General features: G+C 58.0%; 1 protein-coding gene across 2 annotated transcripts in view; it reads left to right on the top strand.

The window, feature by feature from the left end:
- Positions 1 to 15593, top strand: part of Ctdp1 (CTD phosphatase subunit 1) — a 46744-nt gene extending 31151 nt beyond the window's left edge. For both annotated transcript variants that reach the window (XM_076836976.2, XM_076836975.2), the window contains exons 11-13: positions 9071 to 9233; positions 12412 to 12599; positions 14845 to 15593. In XM_076836976.2, coding sequence (XP_076693091.2) covers positions 9071 to 9233; positions 12412 to 12599; positions 14845 to 14986 — 493 coding nt within the window. In that variant the 3' untranslated portion in view covers positions 14987 to 15593. The remainder of the gene's footprint in view (positions 1 to 9070; positions 9234 to 12411; positions 12600 to 14844) is intronic.
- Positions 15594 to 27170: the final 11577 nt, after the last annotated feature.

The following is a 27170-nucleotide window of genomic DNA, read 5'->3' as shown; positions in this document are numbered from 1 at the left end:
CTCCTGGAGTGTGCTGATGTCCTGTGTCGTCTGTGCCCTGTTCTGCTGGTTCTCCTGGAGTGTGTCGATGTCCTGTGTCACTCTGCCCTGTTCTGCTGGTTCTCCTGGAGTGTGCTGATGTCCTGTGTCACTGTGCCCTGTTCTGCTGGTTCTCCTGGAGTGTGCTGATGTCCTGTGTCACTCTGCCCTGTTCTGCTGGTTCCCCTGGAGTGTGTCGATGTCCTGTGTCACTGTGCCCTGTTCTGCTGGTTCTCCTGGAGTGTGCTGATGTCCTGTGTCACTGTGCCCTGTTCTGCTGGTTCTCCTGGAGTGTGCTGATGTCCTGTGTCACTGTGCCCTGTTCTGCTGGATCTCCTGGAGTGTGTCGATGTCCTGTGTCACTGTGCCCTGTTCTGCTGGTTCTCCTGGAGTGTGTCGATGTCCTGTGTCACTGTGCCCTGTTCTGCTGGTTCTCCTGGAGTGTGCTGATGTCCTGTGTCACTGTGCCCTGTTCTGCTGGATCTCCTGGAGTGTGTCGATGTCATGTGTCACTCTGCCCTGTTCTGCTGGTTCTCCTGGAGTGTGTCGATGTCCTGTGTCACTCTGCCCTGTTCTGCTGGTTCTCCTGGAGTGTGTCGATGTCCTGTGTCACTCTGCCCTGTTCTGCTGGTTCTCCTGGAGTGTGCTGATGTCCTGTGTCACTCTGCCCTGTTCTCCTGGAGTGTGCTGATGTCCTGTGTCACTCTGCCCTGTTCTCCTGGAGTGTGTCGATGTCCTGTGTCACTCTGCCCTGTTCTGCTGGTTCTCCTGGAGTGTGTCGATGTCCTGTGTCACTCTGCCCTGTTCTGCTGGTTCTCCTGGAGTGTGCTGATGTCCTGTGTCACTCTGCCCTGTTCTGCTGGTTCTCCTGGAGTGTGCTGATGTCCTGTGTCACTCTGCCCTGTTCTGCTGGTTCTCCTGGAGTGTGCTGATGTCCTGTGTCACTGTGCCCTGTTCTGCTGGTTCTCCTGGAGTGTGTCGATGTCCTGTGTCACTGTGCCCTGTTCTGCTGGTTCTCCTGGAGTGTGTCGATGTCCTGTGTCACTCTGCCCTGTTCTGCTGGTTCTCCTGGAGTGTGCTGATGTCCTGTGTCGTCTGTGCCCTGTTCTGCTGGTTCTCCTGGAGTGTGCTGATGTCCTGTGTCACTGTGCCCTGTTCTGCTGGTTCTCCTGGAGTGTGTCGATGTCCTGTGTCACTCTGCCCTGTTCTGCTGGTTCTCCTGGAGTGTGCTGATGTCCTGTGTCACTCTGCCCTGTTCTGCTGGTTCTCCTGGAGTGTGTCGATGTCCTGTGTCACTGTGCCCTGTTCTGCTGGTTCTCCTGGAGTGTGTCGATGTCCTGTGTCACTCTGCCCTGTTCTGCTGGTTCTCCTGGAGTGTGTCGATGTCCTGTGTCACTCTGCCCTGTTCTGCTGGTTCTCCTGGAGTGTGCTGATGTCCTGTGTCGTCTGTGCCCTGTTCTGCTGGTTCTCCTGGAGTGTGCTGGTGTCCTGTGTCACTGTGCCCTGTTCTGCTGGTTCTCCTGGAGTGTGTCGATGTCCTGTGTCACTCTGCCCTGTTCTGCTGGTTCTCCTGGAGTGTGCTGATGTCCTGTGTCGTCTGTGCCCTGTTCTGCTGGTTCTCCTGGAGTGTGCTGATGTCCTGTGTCACTCTGCCCTGTTCTGCTGGTTCTCCTGGAGTGTGCTGATGTCCTGTGTCACTCTGCCCTGTTCTGCTGGTTCTCCTGGAGTGTGCTGATGTCCTGTGTCACTCTGCCCTGTTCTGCTGGTTCTCCTGGAGTGTGCTGGTGTCCTGTGTCACTGTGCCCTGTTCTGCTGGTTCTCCTGGAGTGTGTCGATGTCCTGTGTCACTCTGCCCTGTTCTGCTGGTTCTCCTGGAGTGTGCTGATGTCCTGTGTCTCTGTGCCCTGTTCTGCTGGTTCTCCTGGAGTGTGTCGATGTCCTGTGTCACTCTGCCCTGTTCTGCTGGTTCTCCTGGAGTGTGCTGATGTCCTGTGTCACTCTGCCCTGTTCTCCTGGAGTGTGCTGATGTCCTGTGTCACTCTGCCCTGTTCTCCTGGAGTGTGTCGATGTCCTGTGTCACTCTGCCCTGTTCTGCTGGTTCTCCTGGAGTGTGCTGATGTCCTGTGTCACTCTGCCCTGTTCTGCTGGTTCTCCTGGAGTGTGCTGATGTCCTGTGTCACTGTGCCCTGTTCTGCTGGTTCTCCTGGAGTGTGTCGATGTCCTGTGTCACTGTGCCCTGTTCTGCTGGTTCTCCTGGAGTGTGTCGATGTCCTGTGTCACTCTGCCCTGTTCTGCTGGTTCTCCTGGAGTGTGCTGATGTCCTGTGTCGTCTGTGCCCTGTTCTGCTGGTTCTCCTGGAGTGTGCTGATGTCCTGTGTCACTGTGCCCTGTTCTGCTGGTTCTCCTGGAGTGTGCTGATGTCCTGTGTCACTGTGCCCTGTTCTGCTGGTTCTCCTGGAGTGTGTCGATGTCCTGTGTCACTCTGCCCTGTTCTGCTGGTTCTCCTGGAGTGTGCTGATGTCCTGTGTCACTGTGCCCTGTTCTGCTGGTTCTCCTGGAGTGTGTCGATGTCCTGTGTCACTGTGCCCTGTTCTGCTGGTTCTCCTGGAGTGTGCTGATGTCCTGTGTCACTCTGCCCTGTTCTGCTGGTTCTCCTGGAGTGTGTCGATGTCCTGTGTCACTCTGCCCTGTTCTGCTGGTTCTCCTGGAGTGTGTCGATGTCCTGTGTCACTGTGCCCTGTTCTGCTGGTTCTCCTGGAGTGTGTCGATGTCCTGTGTCACTCTGCCCTGTTCTGCTGGTTCTCCTGGAGTGTGTCGATGTCCTGTGTCACTGTGCCCTGTTCTGCTGGTTCTCCTGGAGTGTGTCGATGTCCTGTGTCACTGTGCCCTGTTCTGCTGGTTCTCCTGGAGTGTGCTGATGTCCTGTGTCACTCTGCCCTGTTCTGCTGGTTCTCCTGGAGTGTGTCGATGTCCTGTGTCACTGTGCCCTGTTCTGCTGGTTCTCCTGGAGTGTGTCGATGTCCTGTGTCACTGTGCCCTGTTCTGCTGGTTCTCCTGGAGTGTGTCGATGTCCTGTGTCACTGTGCCCTGTTCTGCTGGTTCTCCTGGAGTGTGCTGATGTCCTGTGTCACTCTGCCCTGTTCTGCTGGTTCTCCTGGAGTGTGCTGATGTCCTGTGTCACTCTGCCCTGTTCTGCTGGTTCTCCTGGAGTGTGTCGATGTCCTGTGTCACTGTGCCCTGTTCTGCTGGTTCTCCTGGAGTGTGTCGATGTCCTGTGTCACTCTGCCCTGTTCTGCTGGTTCTCCTGGAGTGTGTCGATGTCCTGTGTCACTGTGCCCTGTTCTGCTGGTTCTCCTGGAGTGTGTCGATGTCCTGTGTCACTCTGCCCTGTTCTGCTGGTTCTCCTGGAGTGTGCTGATGTCCTGTGTCACTGTGCCCTGTTCTGCTGGTTCTCCTGGAGTGTGCTGATGTCCTGTGTCTCTGTGCCCTGTTCTGCTGGTTCTCCTGGAGTGTGTCGATGTCCTGTGTCACTCTGCCCTGTTCTGCTGGTTCTCCTGGAGTGTGCTGATGTCCTGTGTCGTCTGTGCCCTGTTCTGCTGGTTCTCCTGGAGTGTGCTGATGTCCTGTGTCACTCTGCCCTGTTCTGCTGGTTCTCCTGGAGTGTGCTGATGTCCTGTGTCACTGTGCCCTGTTCTGCTGGTTCTCCTGGAGTGTGTCGATGTCCTGTGTCACTGTGCCCTGTTCTGCTGGTTCTCCTGGAGTGTGTCGATGTCCTGTGTCACTCTGCCCTGTTCTGCTGGTTCTCCTGGAGTGTGCTGATGTCCTGTGTCACTGTGCCCTGTTCTGCTGGTTCTCCTGGAGTGTGCTGATGTCCTGTGTCGTCTGTGCCCTGTTCTGCTGGTTCTCCTGGAGTGTGCTGATGTCCTGTGTCGTCTGTGCCCTGTTCTGCTGGTTCTCCTGGAGTGTGCTGATGTCCTGTGTCACTGTGCCCTGTTCTGCTGGTTCTCCTGGAGTGTGTCGATGTCCTGTGTCACTGTGCCCTGTTCTGCTGGTTCTCCTGGAGTGTGCTGATGTCCTGTGTCACTGTGCCCTGTTCTGCTGGTTCTCCTGGAGTGTGCTGATGTCCTGTGTCACTGTGCCCTGTTCTGCTGGTTCTCCTGGAGTGTGCTGATGTCCTGTGTCACTGTGCCCTGTTCTGCTGGTTCTCCTGGAGTGTGTCGATGTCCTATGTCACTGTGCCCTGTTCTGCTGGTTCTCCTGGAGTGTGCTGATGTCCTGTGTCACTGTGCCCTGTTCTGCTGGTTCTCCTGGAGTGTGTCGATGTCCTGTGTCACTCTGCCCTGTTCTGCTGGTTCTCCTGGAGTGTGCTGATGTCCTGTGTCACTGTGCCCTGTTCTGCTGGTTCTCCTGGAGTGTGCTGATGTCCTGTGTCACTCTGCCCTGTTCTGCTGGTTCTCCTGGAGTGTGTCGATGTCCTGTGTCACTCTGCCCTGTTCTGCTGGTTCTCCTGGAGTGTGCTGATGTCCTGTGTCGTCTGTGCCCTGTTCTGCTGGTTCTCCTGGAGTGTGCTGATGTCCTGTGTCACTGTGCCCTGTTCTGCTGGTTCTCCTGGAGTGTGCTGATGTCCTGTGTCGTCTGTGCCCTGTTCTGCTGGTTCTCCTGGAGTGTGCTGATGTCCTGTGTCACTGTGCCCTGTTCTGCTAGTTCTCCTGGAGTGTGTCGATGTCCTGTGTCACTCTGCCCTGTTCTGCTGGTTCTCCTGGAGTGTGTCGATGTCCTGTGTCACTGTGCCCTGTTCTGCTGGTTCTCCTGGAGTGTGCTGATGTCCTGTGTCACTGTGCCCTGTTCTGCTGGTTCTCCTGGAGTGTGTCGATGTCCTGTGTCACTCTGCCCTGTTCTGCTGGTTCTCCTGGAGTGTGCTGATGTCCTGTGTCACTGTGCCCTGTTCTGCTGGTTCTCCTGGAGTGTGCTGATGTCCTGTGTCACTGTGCCCTGTTCTGCTGGTTCTCCTGGAGTGTGCTGATGTCCTGTGTCACTGTGCCCTGTTCTGCTGGTTCTCCTGGAGTGTGTCGATGTCCTGTGTCACTCTGCCCTGTTCTGCTGGTTCTCCTGGAGTGTGCTGATGTCCTGTGTCGTCTGTGCCCTGTTCTGCTGGTTCTCCTGGAGTGTGCTGATGTCCTGTGTCACTCTGCCCTGTTCTGCTGGTTCTCCTGGAGTGTGCTGATGTCCTGTGTCACTCTGCCCTGTTCTGCTGGTTCTCCTGGAGTGTGTCGATGTCCTGTGTCACTGTGCCCTGTTCTGCTGGTTCTCCTGGAGTGTGTCGATGTCCTGTGTCACTCTGCCCTGTTCTGCTGGTTCTCCTGGAGTGTGTCGATGTCCTGTGTCACTCTGCCCTGTTCTGCTGGTTCTCCTGGACTGTGTCGATGTCCTGTGTCACTCTGCCCTGTTCTGCTGGTTCTCCTGGAGTGTGCTGATGTCGTGTCACTCTGCCCTGTTCTGCTGGTTCTCCTGGAGTGTGTCGATGTCCTGTGTCACTCTGCCCTGTTCTGCTGGTTCTCCTGGAGAGTCTGATGTCCTGTGTCACTCTGCCCTGTTCTGCTGGTTCTCCTGGAGAGTCTGATGTCCTGTGTCACTCTGCCCTGTTCTGCTGGTTCTCCTGGAGAGTCTGATGTCCTGTGTCACTCTGCCCTGTTCTGCTGGTTCTCCTGGAGTGTGTTGATGTCCTGTGTCACTCTGCCCTGTTCTGCTGGTTCTCCTGGAGAGTCTGATGTCATGGGCCTTTAAGGGACCAGTATCGGCTCCGACTTATGTGTGGCTCTCTTCTGTTCCTCGCCTTCGCTGTCTTCTTTCCCATTTTTCTTTTTTTTTACATATAGTTTTAAATAATTGTTGGACCTTTGTTTTAATTATTTTATTCCTATGTGGTGCTGAGAACCAGACCCATGGCCTCACCGCTAAGCACGCGCTCTGCCATGGAGCCCCAGCCCAGCTCTGGGCTTGATCAGTCAGAAGTGACTCAGAACTTCAGTCAGGCAGTCTGTGCCCTTGCGCCCTGCCACACAGAGGGTCCCATGAGGGTCTCCTCACCCTTCCTGTGCCCCTAAGGGCTCCCCCACACTCCCACGGCAAGGTCCACCACGGGGACCTTTGTCACGCTCCTCATGACTAAGCCACTGGGTCACTGCAGGGGAACTGGGCTGCACAAATCCACACACGAGAAACAGAGGTACCTTTTTCTTTGTGCCCTGTGGTGGCTCCTCTGGCTGAGGGTCTGCAGAAAGAGCCCGTGCTGGACCCTTTATTGAGGAGAAGCCATTCAGAGGAGGCAGGGGGTCAGGTTTCGGGGGCTTGAGTCTGGTTCTGTGGTGCCTGCCGTCAGGGGGTTGACTGACGTGTAGGAAGGTCACACCCAAGGGCAGAGCAAGAGCAGGGGACACACAGGGGTTTCCATGAAGTGCTCCACCCAAGCAGGGCACAGGGGTGATGTCACAATCCACGGCAGCACACACACGTCTGAAGATGCGTCCTCAGACTTCTGGGACCAGGGCCATGCCCAGGTCACTACGAGATGTGGTGACAGTGAAATCCTCTCCACTCCACGCAAGATGCGGTCACTCAGGGTGGCTCCCCAGACCTCTGTTTCTCCTCGTCAGAAGCTCCTCGCCCTCTTTTCTCCCGACAGACATTGTCAAGTCAGGCTGTTCTCTGCAGCGTCCTGGAGCGGCTCGCCCTCCGTGCCTCGTGGCTGAATGTGCAGCCAGTGCTCTCCACGTCTGCTGCGTGATGTGGGTCGTGCTGTGTTTGGGGGTGGGTGCTCTCTGATGCTCATCTTTTGCCAAATTAGGGCTATTTCCCGCTGCTCTGTGGGTCGGCTCTGCCTCCACCAGGACTCTGAATCCGTGTTGCCTCGTGTCGTCTCAAAACTGCGTCCCCTTTTCCTCTTTGGTCTGTCTGCTCTGTTTTTCAGAGAGGTGATCCTGTTAGAAGCCAAACTCAGTGACATTCTCCTGCTGTCGCCCCCATTTGCTGTCATGCCCATCCTTTGCTTTTTGTTGTTGTTTTCATCACACTTTCTGGTTTGGGATCTCTTTGTTCTGTTTACCCACTGACCTACCTGTCTTTGCTGAGGCTCTGCGTCTTTCCATGTAGCTCAGTGCATTTGTGATGACTTGAGGAAGCCTGTTCATCACGGATGGTTGGAATCTTTGTCAGACGACTGTGTCATCCTGGAGTCGGCCTCTGTTGATTGTAGTTTCCATGAGTTCCACACTGTGCTGTTCTTGAATGACAGATGACTCTGAGTGGGTCCTGAGGCTTCCCGTCACGTCAGGGGATGAGGGTTATAGAATCCTCCATCTTACTGATGCCAACTCCGTGGTGGAAGTAGAAGTGGAGGCAGCACCTGTTCTTGCAGGGGGTGGACGTCAGGCCCGCCTGCTGACGCCCAAGGTGGGGTGGGGTGCCTCTGTCACTGGGAGACAGCTGTGGGGGTCCCTGTTACCATGGGGGTGAGGAAGCCCTAACTCTCCCTGGGCTGCCTCTGACACTGCAGATGGAGTGGGAAGGGCCTTGCTTCCTCCCCCAGGTGGGGTGGACGCTGGGCTCCTGTGTCCCTGCTCTACCTTCTCTGAGCCCCAACCCAGGGGTGTTGGGGTCCTTGCAATATTTGGCTGTGGTGGAGCAGTTATTTTCTAAACCACTTTAAATACTGATTTTTAAAGTAACACCAAACCGTTATGTGTTAACATAACGAAAATACCAAATATGCCGAAGTCAAAAAGAAATGTTATCAGAGTGACGTTTTACCCTTTGTGAATCACTTTGGCTTAGCGTTTAGGTAGAAATACACAAATCTGTCCTGCCCCAGAGGTGCTGCTGGGGAGAGAGGGAGAACTGGGCAAGGGCCTGGGAGGCCCGGGAGGCCGTGGTTTGGTAGCTGATCTGTGTTGTGTCTTCGGGTCAAGGAGGGGCATGGTTTTCCCGTCTTGCACACCCTGCAACTGCACCAGGACAGTTTAGCTGGGTGGCCATGCGTCCACACGTGGCCTCGGCCCCTCTGACCTGAAGATCAGCACTCTTCCAACTGTCCCAGGAGACGTTCTTGTTGTTACATTTCATTTTTAATTAAAACAACTTTTCTAAATGGCATCATGATACATTTATTTTTAGTAAAAAGAAAGCTGCTGCTTTGAGCTCTGTCATGTCCGTCTCTGGGGTGGTGGGTGTGAGGGCAGTGGGCAGTGGTGGTGTCCCTGCAGGTGAAGCCCGTCACACGTCTGTGGGTGCCAGTGAGGACGGCAACCTGGAGCCAGCTTCTCAGACCTGCAGACGGAAGTCTGGTCCTCACACCCGCGGTTGGGTGGCCAGCTCGGGTGCTCCTCCTAGCCTGTGGCTGCGAGTAGGCCTGACTGCCTAGGCCTTGGTGTTGGTACGGACCAGCCTGGGGTGCGTGGCCCAGCCCTGGGAGAAGCAACACTGGCGGGAGAGATGGCGCTGCCAGTTTCCTGGGGTCTGCCTTATTTCTGAGAGACGTGAGCATGCCTAGAAAGGAGTTCGGGGAGTGACACCTCCGGGCAGAAGTGCGTCAGCCGGAAGAGCAGCAGCTTCCCTGGGCGGACCTCAGCAGGAGAGCCTGGGGCTGGTGGGGCTGAGCAGCCGCACCCTGAAGCAGGGGCACGGTGATCTGGTGCCACTGTCTGTGACTAGGTGGTCCCACCCCTTGGCCCACTCATGGTTCACCATTGTACGGGGTCTTTCATCACCTGCTGGGATGTAAATGCCGCTTTCTCCTCTTGCTTTCTGCTGTGTCTTTGGGCTCTGGGGCTTCACTTGAGCTCAGTGGCGCCTCCTGGTGGTTGCTGGGAAGCTGTCCTCCTCCCGTGAGCTGGGCCAGGCCCAGCCCTGTGGCAAGACACTTTGCTGGTGCAAGGTCAACGTGAGCCGCGGGGCCTAGCCCAGGAGCAGTGCCTAGTGTACTGAGCATGACACTGCGTGCGTGCCCCCTGGTGCCACCAGCTGCCTTCCTCACACAGCACTGTGACATTCCTTTCAGAGCCGTCCAGCCACAGCAGCCGCAGATGTTTGGTGAAGAGCTGCCTGACGTGCAGGACGGAGAGCGGCCCAGCCCTGCTAGGAGGAAGCGGCAGCCCAGCATGTCGGAGACCATGCCGCTGTACACGCTGTGCAGGGAGGACCTGGAGAGCATGGACAAGGAGGTGAGCAGCTGTGCGGGAGCTGCGGCCAGTGCTCGCACAGGTGTGCACAGATGTGCCTGTCATCATCCCGAGCTTCCTGGCATGACGGTGCCCGCCAGCTGCACCCCAGACAGCCAGGCCTGGGTGCTGGCCATGTCTCAGCCCGCTTCACCCCCACCCCAGACCTTGTGGCCTTGTCTGGAGAGACTTCCCATCACCAAGGTGAGGGCAGGTGCCTCTGCACCTGTGGGCAGAGCCGGGTGACACTCAGCACCCTGGAACCCTATGCCAGGACGCCCTGCTGGGCAAGCGAGGACCAGCTGCTGGAGGTTGACACCCTTGAGCTCCGGGTTGCCGTGGGCAGCACAGTGACTCTGAGGGCCGTTTCTGGTTGTGTCCTGGACCCCGAGCAGGCCTCAGCAGCATGCACAGAGTCAGCTCACCCGCTTCCTTGCAGGAACAACAGTGGCAGGACTCCAGACCCACTGTGAGCTAGAGCCTAGGTACAGTAGGGTTGCCTAGGTCGGAAGTAGAACTGAACTAGAAAGAAGGAGTGGTCGGCACTCACCTTCTCCTGGCTTCCCTTAGGATCAGCCCCAGCCCAGCATCATGCCACCACGCCCCTCCTGGGGTTACAGGCCGGCCCCCAGGGAAGCTCCCAGCCTGCCAAGTGTTTGGGGGTGGTCTGCATGCTGGGCGCGTGCTGGTGACTGGCCCCTGTCCTGGCCTCACTGTCCTGCCACGTGGTCTGGCTGAAGCATCCACCTGCGCCCCACGCTGCTGTCAGGAAGTACAAAGGGGCATTGAAGGAGGAAAATGGGTTGTGCTTACTTTCAACTGTAGCAGAAAGTGCAGGAGGTAAAATCCAGGGTGGAGTCTCATCAGTAGCCAGTTTTCTGTCACCGTAACGGCACTTGGCCCTCTGAGGACTGACCTTCTCTAGTGTGCTGAATCTCCCCACGCTCCCTTATTCTCTCCTTCTGGAAGTCAGAGCCGGCTCACCGTGGCTCCTCTGCCCTCACCTAGGCAGCTTTCTCTGGGAACAGCGTCTGCACCCCTTTGGGCACAGGCAGAGGGGGCCCATGGAGCCAGAAGGAAGTCACCCATCCTACCCTCCACCTCCAGAAGGTCCTGAGTGTCAGCCCGTCGGTTGCTCAGTGGATGACAGCCACCTACAGGCCCAACAGGCCTCAGATCCAGTCCTTAGAGCCCAGGTCCGGGGCGTCTGGGGCTCCCCGACCCCCAGGTTGCTTCAGTCTTTAGCCTTCAATTAACTCCCCAGAGCCTGGGGGGCCGTGGAGAAGCAAGGTCAGACCAGCATGGCACCAGGACCCAGGGCAGTCAGATAACTCCCCAGGACAGGCTCGGAGGAAAGACTGACCACGGGGATCTCTGTGCCACGGTGGCAGCTGGCATTGTTGTCCTGGAGTCCCCAGGGAGAGAAGGGAGGTGGCTAGGTGTCTCCTGAGGCCAGAAGATGTCAGAGCAGCTTGTCATCTTCCTGCTCAGGGTCCTCCCCGTGCCGTGGGCACTGCTGACGCTGCAGGCGTCTCCAAGACTCTTGACCGTCACTGGCAGGTCAGACTCTACCCATGACTGGCACCAGCCCCACCCGCGGCTCTGTGGTGTCCAGGTTTGAAGCTGAGGTTCAGAACCACGGGACACAGCCACAGGCGGAGTTCAAGAACCTGTTACTGACAGGTTTCCTGTGTCGCGGTCTGATTGATACTGCCCAGCCACAGTCCCCAAGGACAGTCTCTGGTCAGCCACAGTCCCCAAGAACAGTCTCCTGTCAGCCGTGACCCCAGCATAGAGGCTTTTAACCGCTTTAAATGCTGAGCCCCAAGGTGAATGGTTCCCTGGGCAGTCACGGCTTCCTTCTTAGATCAGGTGTGGACTCCGTTCTAATTTTTCTTTTATTGATAAATATCTTACAAGAATGCTGTGATCACTTTTTGGGTTCTGAATATTTACCTTTCGAAAGTTTTAGTTTAAGATTTCTGAAATACGAAAATCCATATGCAAAAAAGAAAGAAATTTTGTTTGATAAAAGATTTGGCCACACTCGTCTAAGTAGAGAGCTCTTCAGTGAGTCTCAGTGTGATTTGCCAAGCCATTTCTGGCACGGACGTGCTGCCTACAGCTGACCAGCGTTTGCAAGGTCTTACATCCTGCCACAGGCACTTTCTCATGCCTCAAGTTTGGGTTTTTTCCCGTACGTCATTAAAGTTCCTCTTTGGCCTTTGAAGTATTTTCTGCTGGTAAAAATGTCCTCTCAGTCAGTGTCATTCCACTTAAGAACCCATGCTGGCCCACGTCAGGTGTCCATGTGGCACACAGGGGACACAGATCCGGCAACGTGGCACGACCCCAGTTCTGAGTCACTGCTTCCCGGCTGGGAAGTGGCGCTCAGGGAGCACGTCCTCTGCACAGGTCACCCCTCAGGGCTGGCACCGCTGGCCACTGACAGCTTCCTGTGCACAGGACCCTCTGCCACAGGCTCCATGCTGGAGGTGGACTCCCCTGGTGGGCAGCTGAACACTGGCCTCTCTGCCTGTGCGCCCACCTGTCTTTCCGGTCCTCTTTCCACCCTGAGGGTGCACACCTCGACCCTGGGGCCAGCATGCCACGGCTAGGCCCCGTTCTGTGCTCACCTGCAGCAGGGCAGCCATACAGCCGCTCCATGCGTCAGACTGAGCAAGGGTCCTTGAATCACAGTCCCTCCCCATCTCTCCCTCCTCCGGGCACCCCTCCTCTGCATTTCCTGCTGTTTCTCTTGTCCCTGTCTCGGGAGTCGGCAGAGTCTGCCCCTCCTTGCCACTGCTCTGGCACATCCCAGACTTGAGATCAGGGGAAGAAAGCAGGTGAGCAGAGCAGACGGCCAGGCGGCTGCACCCAGGCCCCAGCTGAGCTCCCCTGGGAAGCCGGCTCAGGGCCCTGCCCTCTCCGACCTGGGCATCCCTCACAAGCGTGCTACTCACATGCTCCTGGACTCCACGGCCTGCAGGAAGCCGTCCTCCCCTTGTGTGCGGCCAGGGTCTCCCCCGCTCTCGTGGCCTGGCTTCGTCTCCAGTGCCAGCCTGTGAGGGAAAGCAGAGCTGCAGGTCAGGCCTGCTGCAGGGTGGACGTCCCTGCTCTGGCAGGGGTAGCCAGGGCCTTCCACAGAGCTCACAGGGCCCTGACTCTGAGCCGTCGGCAGGTCGATGACATCCTCGGGGAAGGCAGTGACGACAGCGACAGTGAGAGGAGGAGGCCCGAGGAGCAGGAGGAGCAGCGCGAGGGTGCGGCACGGCACCGGGCGCCCAAGGCCCCCAGCGCCCAGAGGGGCCCGCCGCTGGGACCAACCTCGTCCAGCGACCGGAGCACTGTGGGCACCCGCGGTCCCAGGTCAGTGTGGGAGGTGGCTGCAGGCCAGCGAGGGCAGCGGAGCCGGCGGCAGGAGGGGACAGGAGTGTTTGGAGCACCCTCACAGCTGCTGTTGGGAGGGCCTGGTGTCCAGCAGGGGCTGTCCCTCCGATGGCGCTCCTCACACTGGCATTGAGAGCCCGGCTTCTTGGGAACGTGAGTCTTTGCCACGTTTCTTAGTAGCCATGTCCCCTTCAGGATGTCCTGTGTGCAGAGGGCGTGGAGTGCCCACAGCCCTGCCCACACTAGCCACACTGTCCTCTTCTGGGTGCTAAGTGGGGAAGGGGAACCCGGGGCCATGAGAGGCCAGCACCGTGGTCTGCTGTGCTGACCTGTGGTGGCTGTGGCCCTTAACTGTCAGCAAAGGAACTCCACTGAGGCCCGCAGGAGGCAATGACCCAGGCCGCGGGGAGACCAAGGCCTATAGAGTCCAGGGAGGGCTCCCCCATCTACCGTGTCCCAGGCAGTGGACAACAGCAGGAAGGGCCTGGGCTTTACTGCAGTGAAGGCTCTCGAGACGCCTCTGCAGGGACGGGGTGGGCAAGGCTCTGGTCTCAGCTCTGGTGCTTGCCACAGGGTCTTGGGCAGACTGCCCAGCCGCTCCGCCTGTCCAGCCTGCAGTCACCCCTGGCTTCCTGCTGTCACTCTGAGCTGGGCAGTGAAGCCAGGTGTGGCACAGTGGGCGTTCAGGGACAGGTGGCTCAGCTATGCCAGCTGCACTGGGACTTCTCAGGCCAACGGTGCAGGGACCTTCCCTGTCCACCCTCTGGCTCCTCAGACAGGTGGGGCTGACACTGCAGTTGCTGTTTTACTTTGCACTGAGGATTCAGGATGGCTTTAGAACCTGAGACCAGAGGCAGGGAGTGCCCTGTGGGCCTGGGCCACTGGTGGGCCCTCTGTGTGCAGGAGTGAGCTCGCCGTGCTGGGCACGCTCCCCCATCAGCAGCAGGTCCTGTGCCTCCCAGGTGTGGGATCTCGCCCGTTCAGCCAGGAGCTGGAAAGGAGTGTGCTCTGGTTTCACTGATCCTGTTAGGGGGTATGAAACCAAAAGCAGATGGCATCTCTGTTTGAAACGAAGTAAAACATTTTCAAGGTCTTGCAGGGGCTCCGCTGTTTGTGCCGTGTGGCGCGTTCCTTGGCTGCAGCGCCCCCTCAGGGAGGCCAGAGCACAGTGCCTGCAGGAGACCCTGCGAGCAGCTGGCATGGCCCGGTTACCCCCTCATCGTGGGGTGAAATCATGGTGCACGTAGCTGGGGCCCCGGAGCCTGCAGAACTGTGGGAAGAGGGTGTCTGTCTGCGGCTCGGGCTGGCTCTTCAAGGACCACTGCCTAGGAAATATCTTGGGTGTCATCTGCAAGTTCTGCTGAACAGGGTTGATCTGCAGTGCTCAGTTAAAATAAAACAGCCCCCTAATGGCCCTGCCGTCCCCTGGTGCTGCTGATGCCTTAGGCACTCGTCGGGGTGGTTTTAGCAGCTGCCCCAGGAGGTGAGTCTTGGGGAAAGGCGATGTAGGTATGGTGTCGACCTCCTGTGCTGCTGGCCCAGAGCGGGCAGCTATGCTGCCCTGTGGTAGGGGGCTTTCCTCTGGTGGTGCCCTGTGGACATGCTGCTCTCATTCATGCTGACCCCAGACTGCCAGCTGAGCTGTGGGCCGTGGGTAGGGGTCTGCATCCCTGTGTGGGTGGGGAACAGTCAGCCCTGCCTGGCGCAGCGTGCTGTGGACGAGGGGTTGCTGGCAGAGGTGGCAGAGCACGTGCAGGCACCTCCGAAGGACGCACTGTACGGGGCTCTTCTCTCTTGTTCACCCTGACAAGCAGGGCCACCTAGCTCCTGGGCAGCTGCAAGGCCCTGCGCAGACACCTCCGCCCCCTGCAGCCTGGGAGCTGCCCTGGAGCCCATGGTCCTCCGCCCACGGCTGTCTAAAGTCCCTTTGGGGAGGTGCAAAGTCCCAGCCTGAGAGTCAGCTGTCCTGACGGGTGTCTGAGGCTTAGTCCTCTGCTCACACGTCTCCAGACGCAGGCCCAGCCCATGGCTGATCCCATGTGGATACCCAAGCGCCTCAGCCACGGAGTGGGTGCCTCAGGGTCTGTGGCTGTACACATTGCTGACCGTGGAGCCGGCTCTCCCTCGCATGTGCGGGTGCAGACTGCAGATGGGCAGCGCCGGCTGCATACCTGCCCATTGCCTGTGTCAAACTCACTGCAGTTCTGCTCCCCCTTCTCTTCAGGGGCCACAAGAGAAAGCTGAATGAGGAGGACGCTGCCAGTGAGTCCAGCAAGGAGTCCAGCAATGAGGACGAGGAGGGCAGCAGCTCCGAGGCGGACGAGATGGCAGCGGCCCTCGAGGCAGAACTGAATGAGCTGATGTGAGGGGCCGCCCCGCCCCGCCCCGCCCGCTCAGGTCCCTTCTCCAGAGAGACGTATATTTTGCAGAACTCTGCAGACAGAAACACATTATTTTGCAGAAATAGGTGTTTTTAAGAAGTTTTACTATAGGAAAGTCTACTTTTTTACGTGACAGAGTGCTGCGGGGAGCTGGTGTGCTATGCCAAAGAGCTCAGCAGAGCCGCGTTGTCGTGCAACTGGAGTTGGTGGCTTCTGTCACACAGTAGGGTGGGTTTGGGGGTCCCTCTGTGTGCCCCAGCACATCACTTAGGGGGGACCCGAGGAGACTGGGTGACCGTGTACAGGAGCCTGGTGTCTGGTGCTTCACCACCGGCGCTGTCAGAACGCCAAAGGCTGAGCGGGACAGAGCAGCACGCTGCGTGCGGAACACCGAGGTCACGGGCCGAGCCCCAGCCAGCCTCGGAGGCCCGGCGTTGGGGCTGCCTGCTCCCGCCGAGGGCGTCGTGATGAGAGGCCCCCTCTCCTGGGTGGCCTTTGCTTCTTTGAGAGATCTGATGTAGAGTTTTTGTATATCGGTTTCATATTTGACCCACCAAACAGATTCTTTCATTTAATAAAAATCCTTTTTGTACATCCTGTTCTCTGGTGCATTTTGGCAGAGAGCAGCCCCTTGCTCTGGCTCCTTTCTTAGCCGGGTCCCAGTTCTTAAGCTGGGCGCTCTGCTGGGGCGCTGGCGTCTCTGAACGGCTTCCGGTGGGAGCTTGCTCAGCAGAAAATACAGCACTGGAGAGTCGCTCCAGGGAAGCAGGGCCTCGGGAGTGCAGCCAGGAGATAGACGATGTCTCAAGCCACTCTGTGGTTCTTGCTCTTGCCATTATTTGGGGGAATTTTTTAAAAGATTGCACCATGACATTAACAACCACGGAGTCCTTGTGGCTTGATCAGTAGCTTGACGGAAATGAGATACGGGCCATCTGAAGTGACTGGCCGACTGACATTCCAGGCCACGGGCCTTGTCCTCGGGATCCCTGGACAGCGCGCTTGGTGCGGAGTTCAGGAAGGTGCTGGCATCCCAAGAGCTTGGTACCTCCAGCTCTAGGAGCCCGAGGTCTGCTCACCTTGGACAGAGCAGGAAGCACTCCCGAGTGGACGTGCGGCTCCAGGATGCCGCGGCTGCAGGATGCCACAGCTGGTGTCGGGGCCCGACTGGGCCGCCGGCTCTCCCTGGTAGGTGGTGTGGCAGTACCGTGTCACCAGCTTCAGGTCAGCAGCGCCACTGTTTTCTGGGTTATTTGCCAAATTAAAAGTGAAGCATTAGGGGGCTGGGCTGGGGCTCAGTGGCAGAGCGCTTGCCTCACGTGTGAGGCACTGGGTTTGGTCCTCAGCACCACGTAAAAATAAATAAATGAAAGTATTGTGTCCAAATACAACTAAAAAAAATATTTAAAAAAAGTGAAGTGTTGGGCTAAGCTGTGCACTCTTGACCTGCATCTTGACCTGCAGGCTCATCTTCACGTATTGACTCACATTTCCGAGAGGTGAGGAGCACCTCAGGTACAGCTGGATCTAGGGGTTCCCAGAGGCTCAGCCACGGTTTGTGATTCTTTCATACGTGGTTGGATCTGGTCCCACCGTGTTCTGTTGATCATTTTTGGCACCTGTGTTCCTGAGGATGTTAGTCTGCAGTTTTCCTGTAAAGTGGTCTGGGTGCTGGGATGACGCTGGCCAGGTGAGTGTGTCAGGAAGTCGGCCATCAGCCCTGTCTTCTAGAGGAGACGCAGAGCATTGGTGTAAGTCCCTCCTCAGATGCCTGTCACCCGCGAGCCCCTCCGGGACAGCTGCTTCTGTTTGGACAGTCAGCTGCCGGGTATGTGTTTTGACCCTTGTGTCTCAGAGAACTGGGGCACACGTTGAGGCCTCGGCTGTCTGGGCAGAGCCATTCACAGTATCCCTTCAGGGTCCTCTGATGTCCATGGGCTCTCTGGTGGTGTCCCCTCCATTTTTCATAGCGTGCCCCCTGGAAGCATCTCAAATTCATTTATGCTTTGAGAGAATCAGCTTTTGGTTTCATTCATTTTCGTCTGCTCATTTCCTGTTTTTAACTCTGTTGACTCTACTTTAGTATTCATCATTTCTTCGGTTTACTTTGCGACGAATCGTTGTTCTGTTTCCTGAAGTGGAAGCTCAGACCCTTGGCTTTCATTTTGTTCTTCTCCAACACGCACTTCCTGCTCCCAGCCACCCTGCAACGCTGCCTTGGCTGCATCCTACAAGTTCTGGTAAAAGTCTTTCTTTTTCATCTAGTCAAATGTCTTTTTAGTGTTTCTGAGAGTTTTCTGTGGTTGAGTCTCTGTTTTGGAACTCTCCGGCTGTCTTTGTCACTGTGTCTGCTGTCCTCACTGTCAGCTGTTAGCTGTGGGCTTTCTGCCCACCAGCGCCGTGGCTGGGTCTCCGGCTGCACTGGGCTCCTCTCTTCCTCCTCGCGGTTCCCGACTCTGCCTCCTGGTCTGGTGCTGTCGCAGCTTCATCATGAGCAAGGACACGGGAAGGGAGGTCTCCACCCCACTGTGCAGGTTCTCTCCAGCACTCCTCTCTTCACGCAGATCCGACTCTCTCAGCTGTATCCTCTTCTTTCTCTCTGAAGAATCTGAGTGAGCATCTCTTGCAGGCAGTCTCCTGGCCTCACGTTTCCTCAACAGCTGTTTGCCCCGGAGACCAACTTGGACTCACTCTGAAGGGTGCTCGTAGACACACAGCTCCAGTGAGTCGTGTTCCCCAGCAGCACGTTCCACTCCGCCCTCCCCCGGCCCCCGCGTTTCTGACGAGAAGCTGATGTTATTCCTGGTGTTGCCTGACTTCCTTCCTCAGTCTTCATAAAAGAACCGATTTACGAAACGTGCTCTTTAAAGAATAAAAGCAAAATAGGTCAATTAGCAAAAAAATGAGTAAAACGCATCCAGGTTGCAAGGGAAAAAAATAAAACTATCTCCACAGACAACGGTGTCTGATACACAGAAACTCACCAAAAAGCTTTGATCAGCTATAGTGAGTTCAGCATGGGTACAGGGTATGGAATCAGTCTACAAAATCATTTCTCCCACTAGCAATAAACCCCAAAGTTAAATTCATTTAAAAAAAAACTTTGCATCTACAGTAGCATTTACAAAGTAGACTAGGAGTGAAGGGATTGGCAGAAGCAGCACATGGACCGCAAACTACTTCACTGAAGGAAGTCGGAGAAGACGGACGGAACCAGGGCTACAGTGGCTGGCACTGTCAGAGACTCCCAGTGTGACCCACAAACCCATGGCCAGCTGTCAGAGTCACAGCTGCCCCTGAAACACACATGGAAATGAGAAGAGCCCAGTTCACCCAGAAGTTTCTTGAAAGTAGAACTACTTGGACTCACACTTCTGACTTCGCACTTTACCACCATCATCAAGGTACTGGGTGCCGGTCTAAGGATACCATGGGGTAGAACCGAGACCCAGAGAGAAAACTGCATCATGGCAAGTCTGCATTGTGTTGTGAAGGGCACCGGCCAAAATGAAAGGGAAGAACTGTGTCTTCAACAAATGCTGCTGTAACAACTGATTGCCATGCAAAGCCAAGGGAATCTGCCTCCCACCATCTATGAAAACGTAGGGTTGAACTGTAGAATTCTTACAGGAAAACAAGTCTGTGTGCCCTGGGTCAATCAGAGATTTCTTTAGTATGATAACGAGAGAACCAGCCAGAACACCAGGGGCTGAGAGTCAAGATCGCCAGCTCCTCTCCTTCAGAGGTGCTGCCGCGGCCACGGGAACACAGCCCACAGAGTGGGAAACCTTCACGTGGCGTCTGTGAGAGTCCAGTGGCTACGCTATGACACACAACGATCATATTCTGAAGTAAAAATAGTCAGGGGCCCTGGGCAGGTGCTAACAGGCCCATGAACCAACCCTGATTGTCCTTTGTTAGTCATCATGGAAATGCAAACTAAAATCACACCTTAGTAAAATAGGCAGTGTGACTTTGATATTTGACATTGCAGTTTATAATACTCTTTGTAATATGATTATTTTTATAATTGACTTTCTATACATTATGTAGTTGTATTTAAAGCATTTTAGTTATATTTTAATTATTAATAAAATTATTAATAAATATTAATAAAATAAAGATGATAATGAAGATGGGTGAGATCACACCACAGGTGAAAATGTTGGCAAAGCCCTGGTGGGAAGAGTAGAGCACTTCATCAGAGTTAAAAAGCATAATAATTGTAACCCTACGATACGTCCAGGGACCCAAGGAGAGACCCTCCTGAGACCTCCACACCCAGGGGAACCACAGAGACCCTCCCGAGACCTCCACACCCAGGGGGCCCACAGAGACCCTCCCGAGACCTCCACACCCAGGGGACCCACAGAGACCCTCCCGAGACCTCCACACCCAGGGGACCCACAGAGACCCTCCCGAGACCTCCACACCCAGGGGGCCCACAGAGACCCTCCCGAGACCTCCTCACCCAGGGGGCCCACAGAGACCCTCCTGAGACCTCCACACCCAGGGGACCCACAGAGACCCTCCTGAGACCTCCACACCCAGGGGACCCACAGAGACCCTCCTGAGACCTCCACACCCAGGGGAACCACAGAGACCCTCCCGAGACCTCCACACCCAGGGGACCCACAGAGACCCTCCCGAGACCTCCACACCCAGGGGACCCACAGAGACCCTCCTGAGACCTCCACACCCAGGGGACCCACAGAGACCCTCCTGAGACCTCCACACCCAGGGGACCCACAGAGACCCTCCTGAGACATCCACACCCAGGGGACCCACAGAGACCCTCCTGAGACATCCACACCCAGGGGACCCACAGAGACCCTCCTGAGACCCCCACACCCAGGGGACCCACAGAGACCCTCCTGAGACCTCCACACCCAGGGGAACCACAGAGACCCTCCTGAGACCTCCACACCCAGGGGAACCACAGAGACCCTCCTGAGACCTCCACACCCAGGGGACCCACAGAGACCCTCCTGAGACCCCCACACCCAGGGGACCCACAGAGACCCTCCTGAGACCCCCTCACCCAGGGGACCCACAGAGACCCTCCTGAGACCTCCACACCCAGGGGACCCACAGAGACCCTCCTGAGACCTCCACACCCAGGGGAACCACAGAGACCCTCCTGAGACATCCACACCCAGGGGAACCACAGAGACCCTCCTGAGACCTCCTCACCCAGGGGACCCACAGAGACCCTCCCGAGACCTCCACACCCAGGGGACCCACAGAGACCCTCCCGAGACCTCCTCACCCAGGGGACCCACAGAGACCCTCCCGAGACCTCCTCACCCAGGGGACCCACAGAGACCCTCCCGAGACCTCCACACCCAGGGGACCCACAGAGACCCTCCCGAGACCTCCACACCCAGGGGACCCACAGAGACCCTCCCGAGACCTCCACACCCAGGGGACCCACAGAGACCCTCCCGAGACCTCCACACCCAGGGGAACCACAGAGACCCTCCCGAGACCTCCACACCCAGGGGACCCACAGAGACCCTCCCGAGACCTCCACACCCAGGGGACCCACAGAGACCCTCCCGAGACCTCCACACCCAGGGGACCCACAGAGACCCTCCCGAGACCTCCACACCCAGGGGGCCCACAGAGACCCTCCCGAGACCTCCTCACCCAGGGGGCCCACAGAGACCCTCCCGAGACCTCCACACCCAGGGGACCCACAGAGACCCTCCCGAGACCTCCACACCCAGGGGGCCCACAGAGACCCTCCTGAGACCTCCACACCCAGGGGAACCACAGAGACCCTCCTGAGACCTCCACACCCAGGGGACCCACAGAGACCCTCCTGAGACCCCCACACCCAGGGGACCCACAGAGACCCTCCTGAGACCCCCTCACCCAGGGGACCCACAGAGACCCTCCTGAGACCTCCACACCCAGGGGACCCACAGAGACCCTCCTGAGACCTCCACACCCAGGGGAACCACAGAGACCCTCCCGAGACCTCCACACCCAGGGGAACCACAGAGACCCTCCCGAGACCCCCACACCCAGGGGAACCACAGAGACCCTCCCGAGACCCCCACACCCAGGGGAACCACAGAGACCCTCCCGAGACCTCCACACCCAGGGGACCCACAGAGACCCTCCCGAGACCCCCTCACCCAGGGGACCCACAGAGACCCTCCTGAGACCTCCTCACCCAGGGGACCCACAGAGACCCTCCTGAGACCTCCACACCCAGGGGACCCACAGAGACCCTCCTGAGACCTCCACACCCAGGGGACCCACAGAGACCCTCCTGAGACCACACCCAGGGGACCCACAGAGACCCTCCTGAGACCACACCCAGGGGACCCACAGAGACCCTCCTGAGACCTCCACACCCAGGGGAACCACAGAGACCCTCCTGAGACCTCCACACCCAGGGGACCCACAGAGACCCTCCTGAGACCTCCACACCCAGGGGACCCACAGAGACCCTCCTGAGACCTCCACACCCAGGGGACCCACAGAGACCCTCCTGAGACCTCCACACCCAGGGGAACCACAGAGACCCACCCGAGACCTCCACACCCAGGGGACCCACAGAGACCCTCCTGAGACCTCCACACCCAGGGGACCCACAGAGACCCTCCTGAGACCCCCACACCCAGGGGAACCACAGGAAACTTGCACAGTTGCCATCAGCGTTGATTATTACAGAGGAAAGGCAGCAGCCGCCCAGAAGCCACTGGGGAGGCCCAGGTGGGGGAAGCCCCTTCCCCTGTTGCCAACTCAATCTTTGTTCCCATGCCAATCCCATTAAATACAGGGTTTATTGCTTTGCTAGCAAAGGAGAAATGTGGGGACCCGGTCCCAGAGGCTGTGATTCTTTGTCCACTGGGCTGCTAAGAGGTGCCTCCAAGGCTGCTCTGACACCTCTGTTGGGCGGTAGCTCTCTGGAGAGCTTCTGGTGCAGTCCCCAAGGTCTGGATCACTGGGGTGAGTGCTCAGGACAGATAGCTCTGCCTAGGATGGGGAAGGGAGGTCATCCTGTTTTCCTGAGGTTAGGGAGGGGGAGAGATTAGGGAGGAGCAAGGGAGAGAGGAGGAGGAACATGTTCATTTTAACAATGAGTCACAGTGGCAGAGCTGCAAGGGCTGCATCCAAAGCATAAACTAGACACGGTCACACCCGCTGGGGCTGGGACAGTGGGGTCAGCTGGAACAGGCGAGGAGCCAGAGGCCATCGTGGTTGCCTGATGCCTTGGTCCTGGCTGGGGTGTGGCTCGTGGCAGATGAAGTGTCCGGGCCTCCCAGAGGTGGTCGCACAGCTCTGCGACTCCGCCTCCCTCTAACGTGCTGCTGGAGGTCACTCTCACAGGGCTGGGTCTTCCTCTAGGAGCTCTTGAAGAGCTGGCATGGCCACGCCTGGGGCCCAGAGACGGGATTGCTGGCACCTGGTTTGTGCCTCTCTGTTGTTGGTTGAGTTGGAGTGGCTGCCGATGCCGCCTCAGTCCCGGGTCTCACAGCTGACAGTGCCCTGTAGGTTGTCACTGGGGCCTGCGTGGCTGCTGCACACTGAGCTTTGGAAATCAGCTACCACGGCATCGAGCCTATGTGTCCAGTCCTGCTCCCCTGGCCCAGCTGTCTCCCAACCCCAGGAAGCTCCTGCACCTGGGGATGCGTCCACTTGCTCCAGAGACAAGCCTTGGCTGGAGACCAGGGCTACCAGGTGGCTAGAGATCCACCCACAGTGTAGCCCAGGGCAATTACTGACCTGAATCGAGTCCAGGGCTCTACATGGAGCTGCCCAGATGGCAAGGCATTGCTTCTTTTGAAAAGCAAGGTACAGTGATGGCTGAGAGCAGAGGTTGGGCTCAGTGGCTCTCCGGCCTCCTAGGCTTCTGAAGAGGCGAAGCCAGGCACCAGTGACGCCTCAGCCCCACGATCACTTCTGTTGTCACACAAGGTGTCTGGAGCACTGTGGGAACAGGCCGCTCTGTCCTGCAGGCAAGCCCACAGGAGGGGCCTGGGGAGTCCAGTGTTTGCTGGTCCACCTGCAGCCCTCCCCGGCCACCTGCCACTCAGGCCCGTGGCTGCCGACTGCAGGTGGGGAGTTGACTCCTCACTGTGCAGAGGCTCTGGCGGCCATTCCTGGGGACAGCAGCCCCTTGTACCACTCACTCCCCCCGCCCCTCTTGCCCCTGAGAGGTTTCTAGGGGGCTCCCTGCACGTCCACCATCCCAGGAGCAATGGTCTACAGGCACAGCCCTTGGCCAGTGTCCACCTTGCCTGGGATCCTGGGGTCAGAGCCACAGGCTCAGCTGCCCTTTAGCTCCACAGCCAATGCTGGACCACCCTCCCAGATACACAGGCCCCGCAGTCAGTGGGCTGGAGGCGCACCCCCGCCAGGCTGTGCTCAGCTGTGGGCACCCGCAGTGTGAGCTGACGAGGGACGTCCCCTGTCAGGAGAGTCACTGCAGAGGGCTGGCTGGCATGCCAGACACTTTCCAGGACAGCAGCTTCCTGGCTCCAGTCCCCCTGGAGACAAGGGCATGTTCCAGAAAAGTCAGTCCAGATTTGGGGCTGGGACATGAGGAAACAGGGAGAGGTGGCTTCTGGCCTCTCAGGCCAGGCTGCCTGAGCTCAAGGACAAGGCTGTCCTGGAGCTCAAGGTCCAGGGCCCAGTGCTGCCTTGCACTGGCCAGGTGAGGGGTCTCAGGGAAGCCCCGGCCCACATCTATTCTGGGGGGTCAGCCCGAAGCCTGCAGCAGCCCTGAGACCTCTGGGTGCCCAGGACTCAGGTCTGCTTCCAGAGGCTGCTGGAGTTCTCGTGTGGCTGTGCAGTGCCCCAGCCTCCACCTGGTCTCTTCCTTCTCCCTGGCTCCAACCCAGGGAGACCGAGCCTCCCTCTGGGGCACACCCCCCGGCAGGGGTAGGAACGGGGAGCGAGGTGCACAGCTCTCAGGCACACCTGGGGACGCCCAGTCCTGGCTGGTGGCTGATCTGGGGCATGGAACAGGCCTGCAGCAGCTGCCAGCTCCACAGAGAGAAGGGAGACGGAGACTCTGGCCAGGGCCCAGAGCACGGAACCATCCGGCCCTTGCCCAGCTGGCACTGCCCAGCCACGATCTGCCCAGCTGGAGAGCAGAAAAGAAGGAGAGGGGGCCCTGCCTCTCGAGGCCCTGCAGGGGAGGTCTGCTGGCCAGCCAGGGACTGTGCGCCTTCTCCGGCAGCAGTGCCCTTCCTCGGTGGTTCTGCAAGGCCCGGTAGCCGGCCCCTTGCTCCGTGGAAGCTGCACATTTGCTGTGGTCCTGGGGTTTCTGTGGGTCATGTGGTGGGCAGGTGCCGACACCTGGCCACCTCCCGAGTTGGCCTACAGCCAGCCTGGGCTGAGTGTCCCCTGGGTCACCTCTGAACTGCGCTTGTGCGCGCTAGACCCCACGCCATGCCCTGTCGCCACCGCATTGGCGACCAGCACCGAGGCCGCCTGCCTCTGACCCTTCAGCATGGATGGCCCTGCAAACATCGGCTGTCCCGGCCAGCAACCCGCTGCCAGGAGCACTGAGCCAGCTGTGTCCCTCCCACAAGATGTGTGGCACGTGCGTCACCGTCTCCCCTCAGAAGGTCACCTTTACTGCAGGCCTGTGGCCCATGAAGGTGCAGCCTGGTAAGACCTTGAAGGAGCAGGAACAGTGATGAAGAGGAAGATGACACCAGACCAGGGGCCGAGCGCCGTCCACGCCCTCTGGGCAGCCAGTCAGGAGCCACACCCTGTGGGCACCCGTGGCAGCATGGGGACCTTCAGGGGTCCTCGTTCCCCTGAGGACAAAGTGGCTGAGTCCTGCCCCTCACCAGACGAGGCTGGGAAGCTGGCCGTGATGGGCAGGGCCCTGGCAGGGGAGCAGTGTCTCCCTGCTCTCTGGGGTCACAGCTGCAGTTCCCAGGCAGCTCCCAGCTCCACAGCCTCGGGGCAGGCAAAGCACTGTCAGTGAGTGAGCCAGGCCCCATGCCGTCCCAGTCTATGGAGAACAGCCCCACAGGAGCCTCAGACCCTGCATGGTGACCCTGCCAGGTGACCCTGCCATGGTGACCCTGCAGCGGTGGCTGACTGATGGCAGAAGTGACCCTGCTGTCCTTGAGCCCTGTCTCTGGAGGGGTGAGGCCCTGCTTGGCAAGGTCACGGAGCCATCAGGAGCCCCTGCTTCTGCAGGAGAAGGCCATCCGGACCTCAGGGTGTAGGAGGACCTAGGGTCCAACATGGTGGCCCCGGAGCACAGGCTGGGCTCTGCCAGCACAAGGGAAAACCAGCTCAACCCCCAGCCCAGATACCACCAGATTGCACAGAAGGAGGGACAGCCGTTCCTCCCCAGGTCACCAGGAGGGGCAGCCTGGGGCGCAGTCTGCCATGCAGGCTCTGGGCTGTGTGAGTGAGCGCAGAAGGGACCGTTCCGCTTGGCACGGCCGTGGTGACTGCCAGATTCTACCATGTGTCAGCTTTTGTCAGAGAACACAATGTGAATCTCGCTCCCCCTCCGCGGAGGCGGAAACCGGGGGAGCACAATAGGAAGTCGTCTGTTGGATGTCCGTCCTTGCAACCGAGGTGCGATTCTCCTGGTGTCCAGTTACACACGCAGGGACTCGGGTCTGCTGGAACCGAAGAAGGCAGCTCAGGGAAGAAGGCAGCTCAGGGAAGAAGGCAGCTCAGGCCTGGGCGCAGGCCCGTGTGGGACATGGTGGACGGCTGTGAAGGGGCCCATCCAGGTTCCAGGGAGGTGGGTCTCGGGGAACTGCCCTGTCCAACTGTAAGCAGTTACAGATGCCCGGAGTCTTGAGCCCCAAGCTGTCATTTCAACCTACTGGCCGTCTCCACGAGGCCGACTGCGCAGCCTACCCTTCCCTGGACCCCAGCTGGACTCTGGCTGGTCTGCCTCAGCTCCCAAACACACTCCAGGACCTCACCTGACGGTGCAGAGTGGCCAGGGCTGCCGATCTCCCACTGCCTGTGGCCTCAGACGCTGGAGAGCCCAGATTGACTGGGAACTGGCCAGCACTCCTTCCCCAGGTGTGGTGTCTCTGAACCTGGGAGGACGGGCAGACCCCACCACCACTGGAGCCTGCCAGCCAGCAGCACAGGCCACGCAGCCCACGCAGCCCCCGGCATTCCTCAGATGGCTGACTGGAGGGGCCCAGGGCCTGGGAGGGGCCGGAGGCCTCCATGAGCCCCGGTGCCGCAGTCTCTCGGCTGGGCACAAATCACGAGTCTCCACACAGCTTGTAGATTCAAACAGCAATTCTTTATTCCCGAACTCACACCGGCCGTCTACAAACACGTTCTGGGGGAATCCACGGTCTCTTCCCAAATCTCCACTCTGCCCTAATCCACTCCTGCCAAATCCCTACCGCATGGGCTGCTTCTCCCAAAATATACTGTTTGACCCTAAGCACTCAAGAGGAACTCAGCAGCAGGATACGCCCTATTCCAAAAGAGAAACACCCTAATCTCCTATTATACTAAACTGCCCTATTCTAAAGGGGAAACACCCTACTCTCCTATTATGCTAAACTGCCCTATTCTAAAGGGGAAACACCCTACTCTCCTATTATGCTAAACTGCCCTATTCTAAAGGGGGAACACCCTAAACAGGGATCCTGCCCTGGTCCTTGAGCAAGGTCACCTTTCAGAAGTCCTTCCACTAGACAGCATGGGAGTAAGCTGGCAAGGAATTTGTCATACCTACTTGGCTGATGGCTCCCAGCATCTCCCCCCTTCTGATTAATTAAACAACAAGTAATGTGGCTTAAGGACCGTGCCTGGTAGGTTGTCCAGTTCAACATATGGCTCTTACCCGTCATTGGAAAACTGACCTTTAGGTAACTGACCTTTAGGCGTCAGCCTCCTGTCTTAGGTTGATACCATTGCAACTGGATCATACCCGTCACTGACTACCGGTCCAGCATACAGCCATACTTGTGGATAGGTCTATGCACCAGTGGGGGGGTGAGGTTCTTTGCCTCACCTCTGTTGGCCCCCAAATTTGGCCTTGGTGCCAGTGGGGGAGTGAGGTTAATGTGGCTTAAGGACCGCGCCTGGTAGGTTGTCCAATTCAACATATGGTTCTTACCCGTCATGGGAAAACTGACCTTTAGGTAACTGACCTTTAGGCGTCAGCCTCCTGTCTTAGGTTGATACCATTGCAATTGGA

Source organism: Callospermophilus lateralis, chromosome 17 (assembly GCF_048772815.1).
Source record: "Callospermophilus lateralis isolate mCalLat2 chromosome 17, mCalLat2.hap1, whole genome shotgun sequence".
NCBI lineage: Eukaryota > Metazoa > Chordata > Mammalia > Rodentia > Sciuridae > Callospermophilus > Callospermophilus lateralis.
The sequence above is the reverse complement of the archived record's forward strand: the minus strand, read 5'-3'. Positions and strand labels throughout refer to the sequence as shown.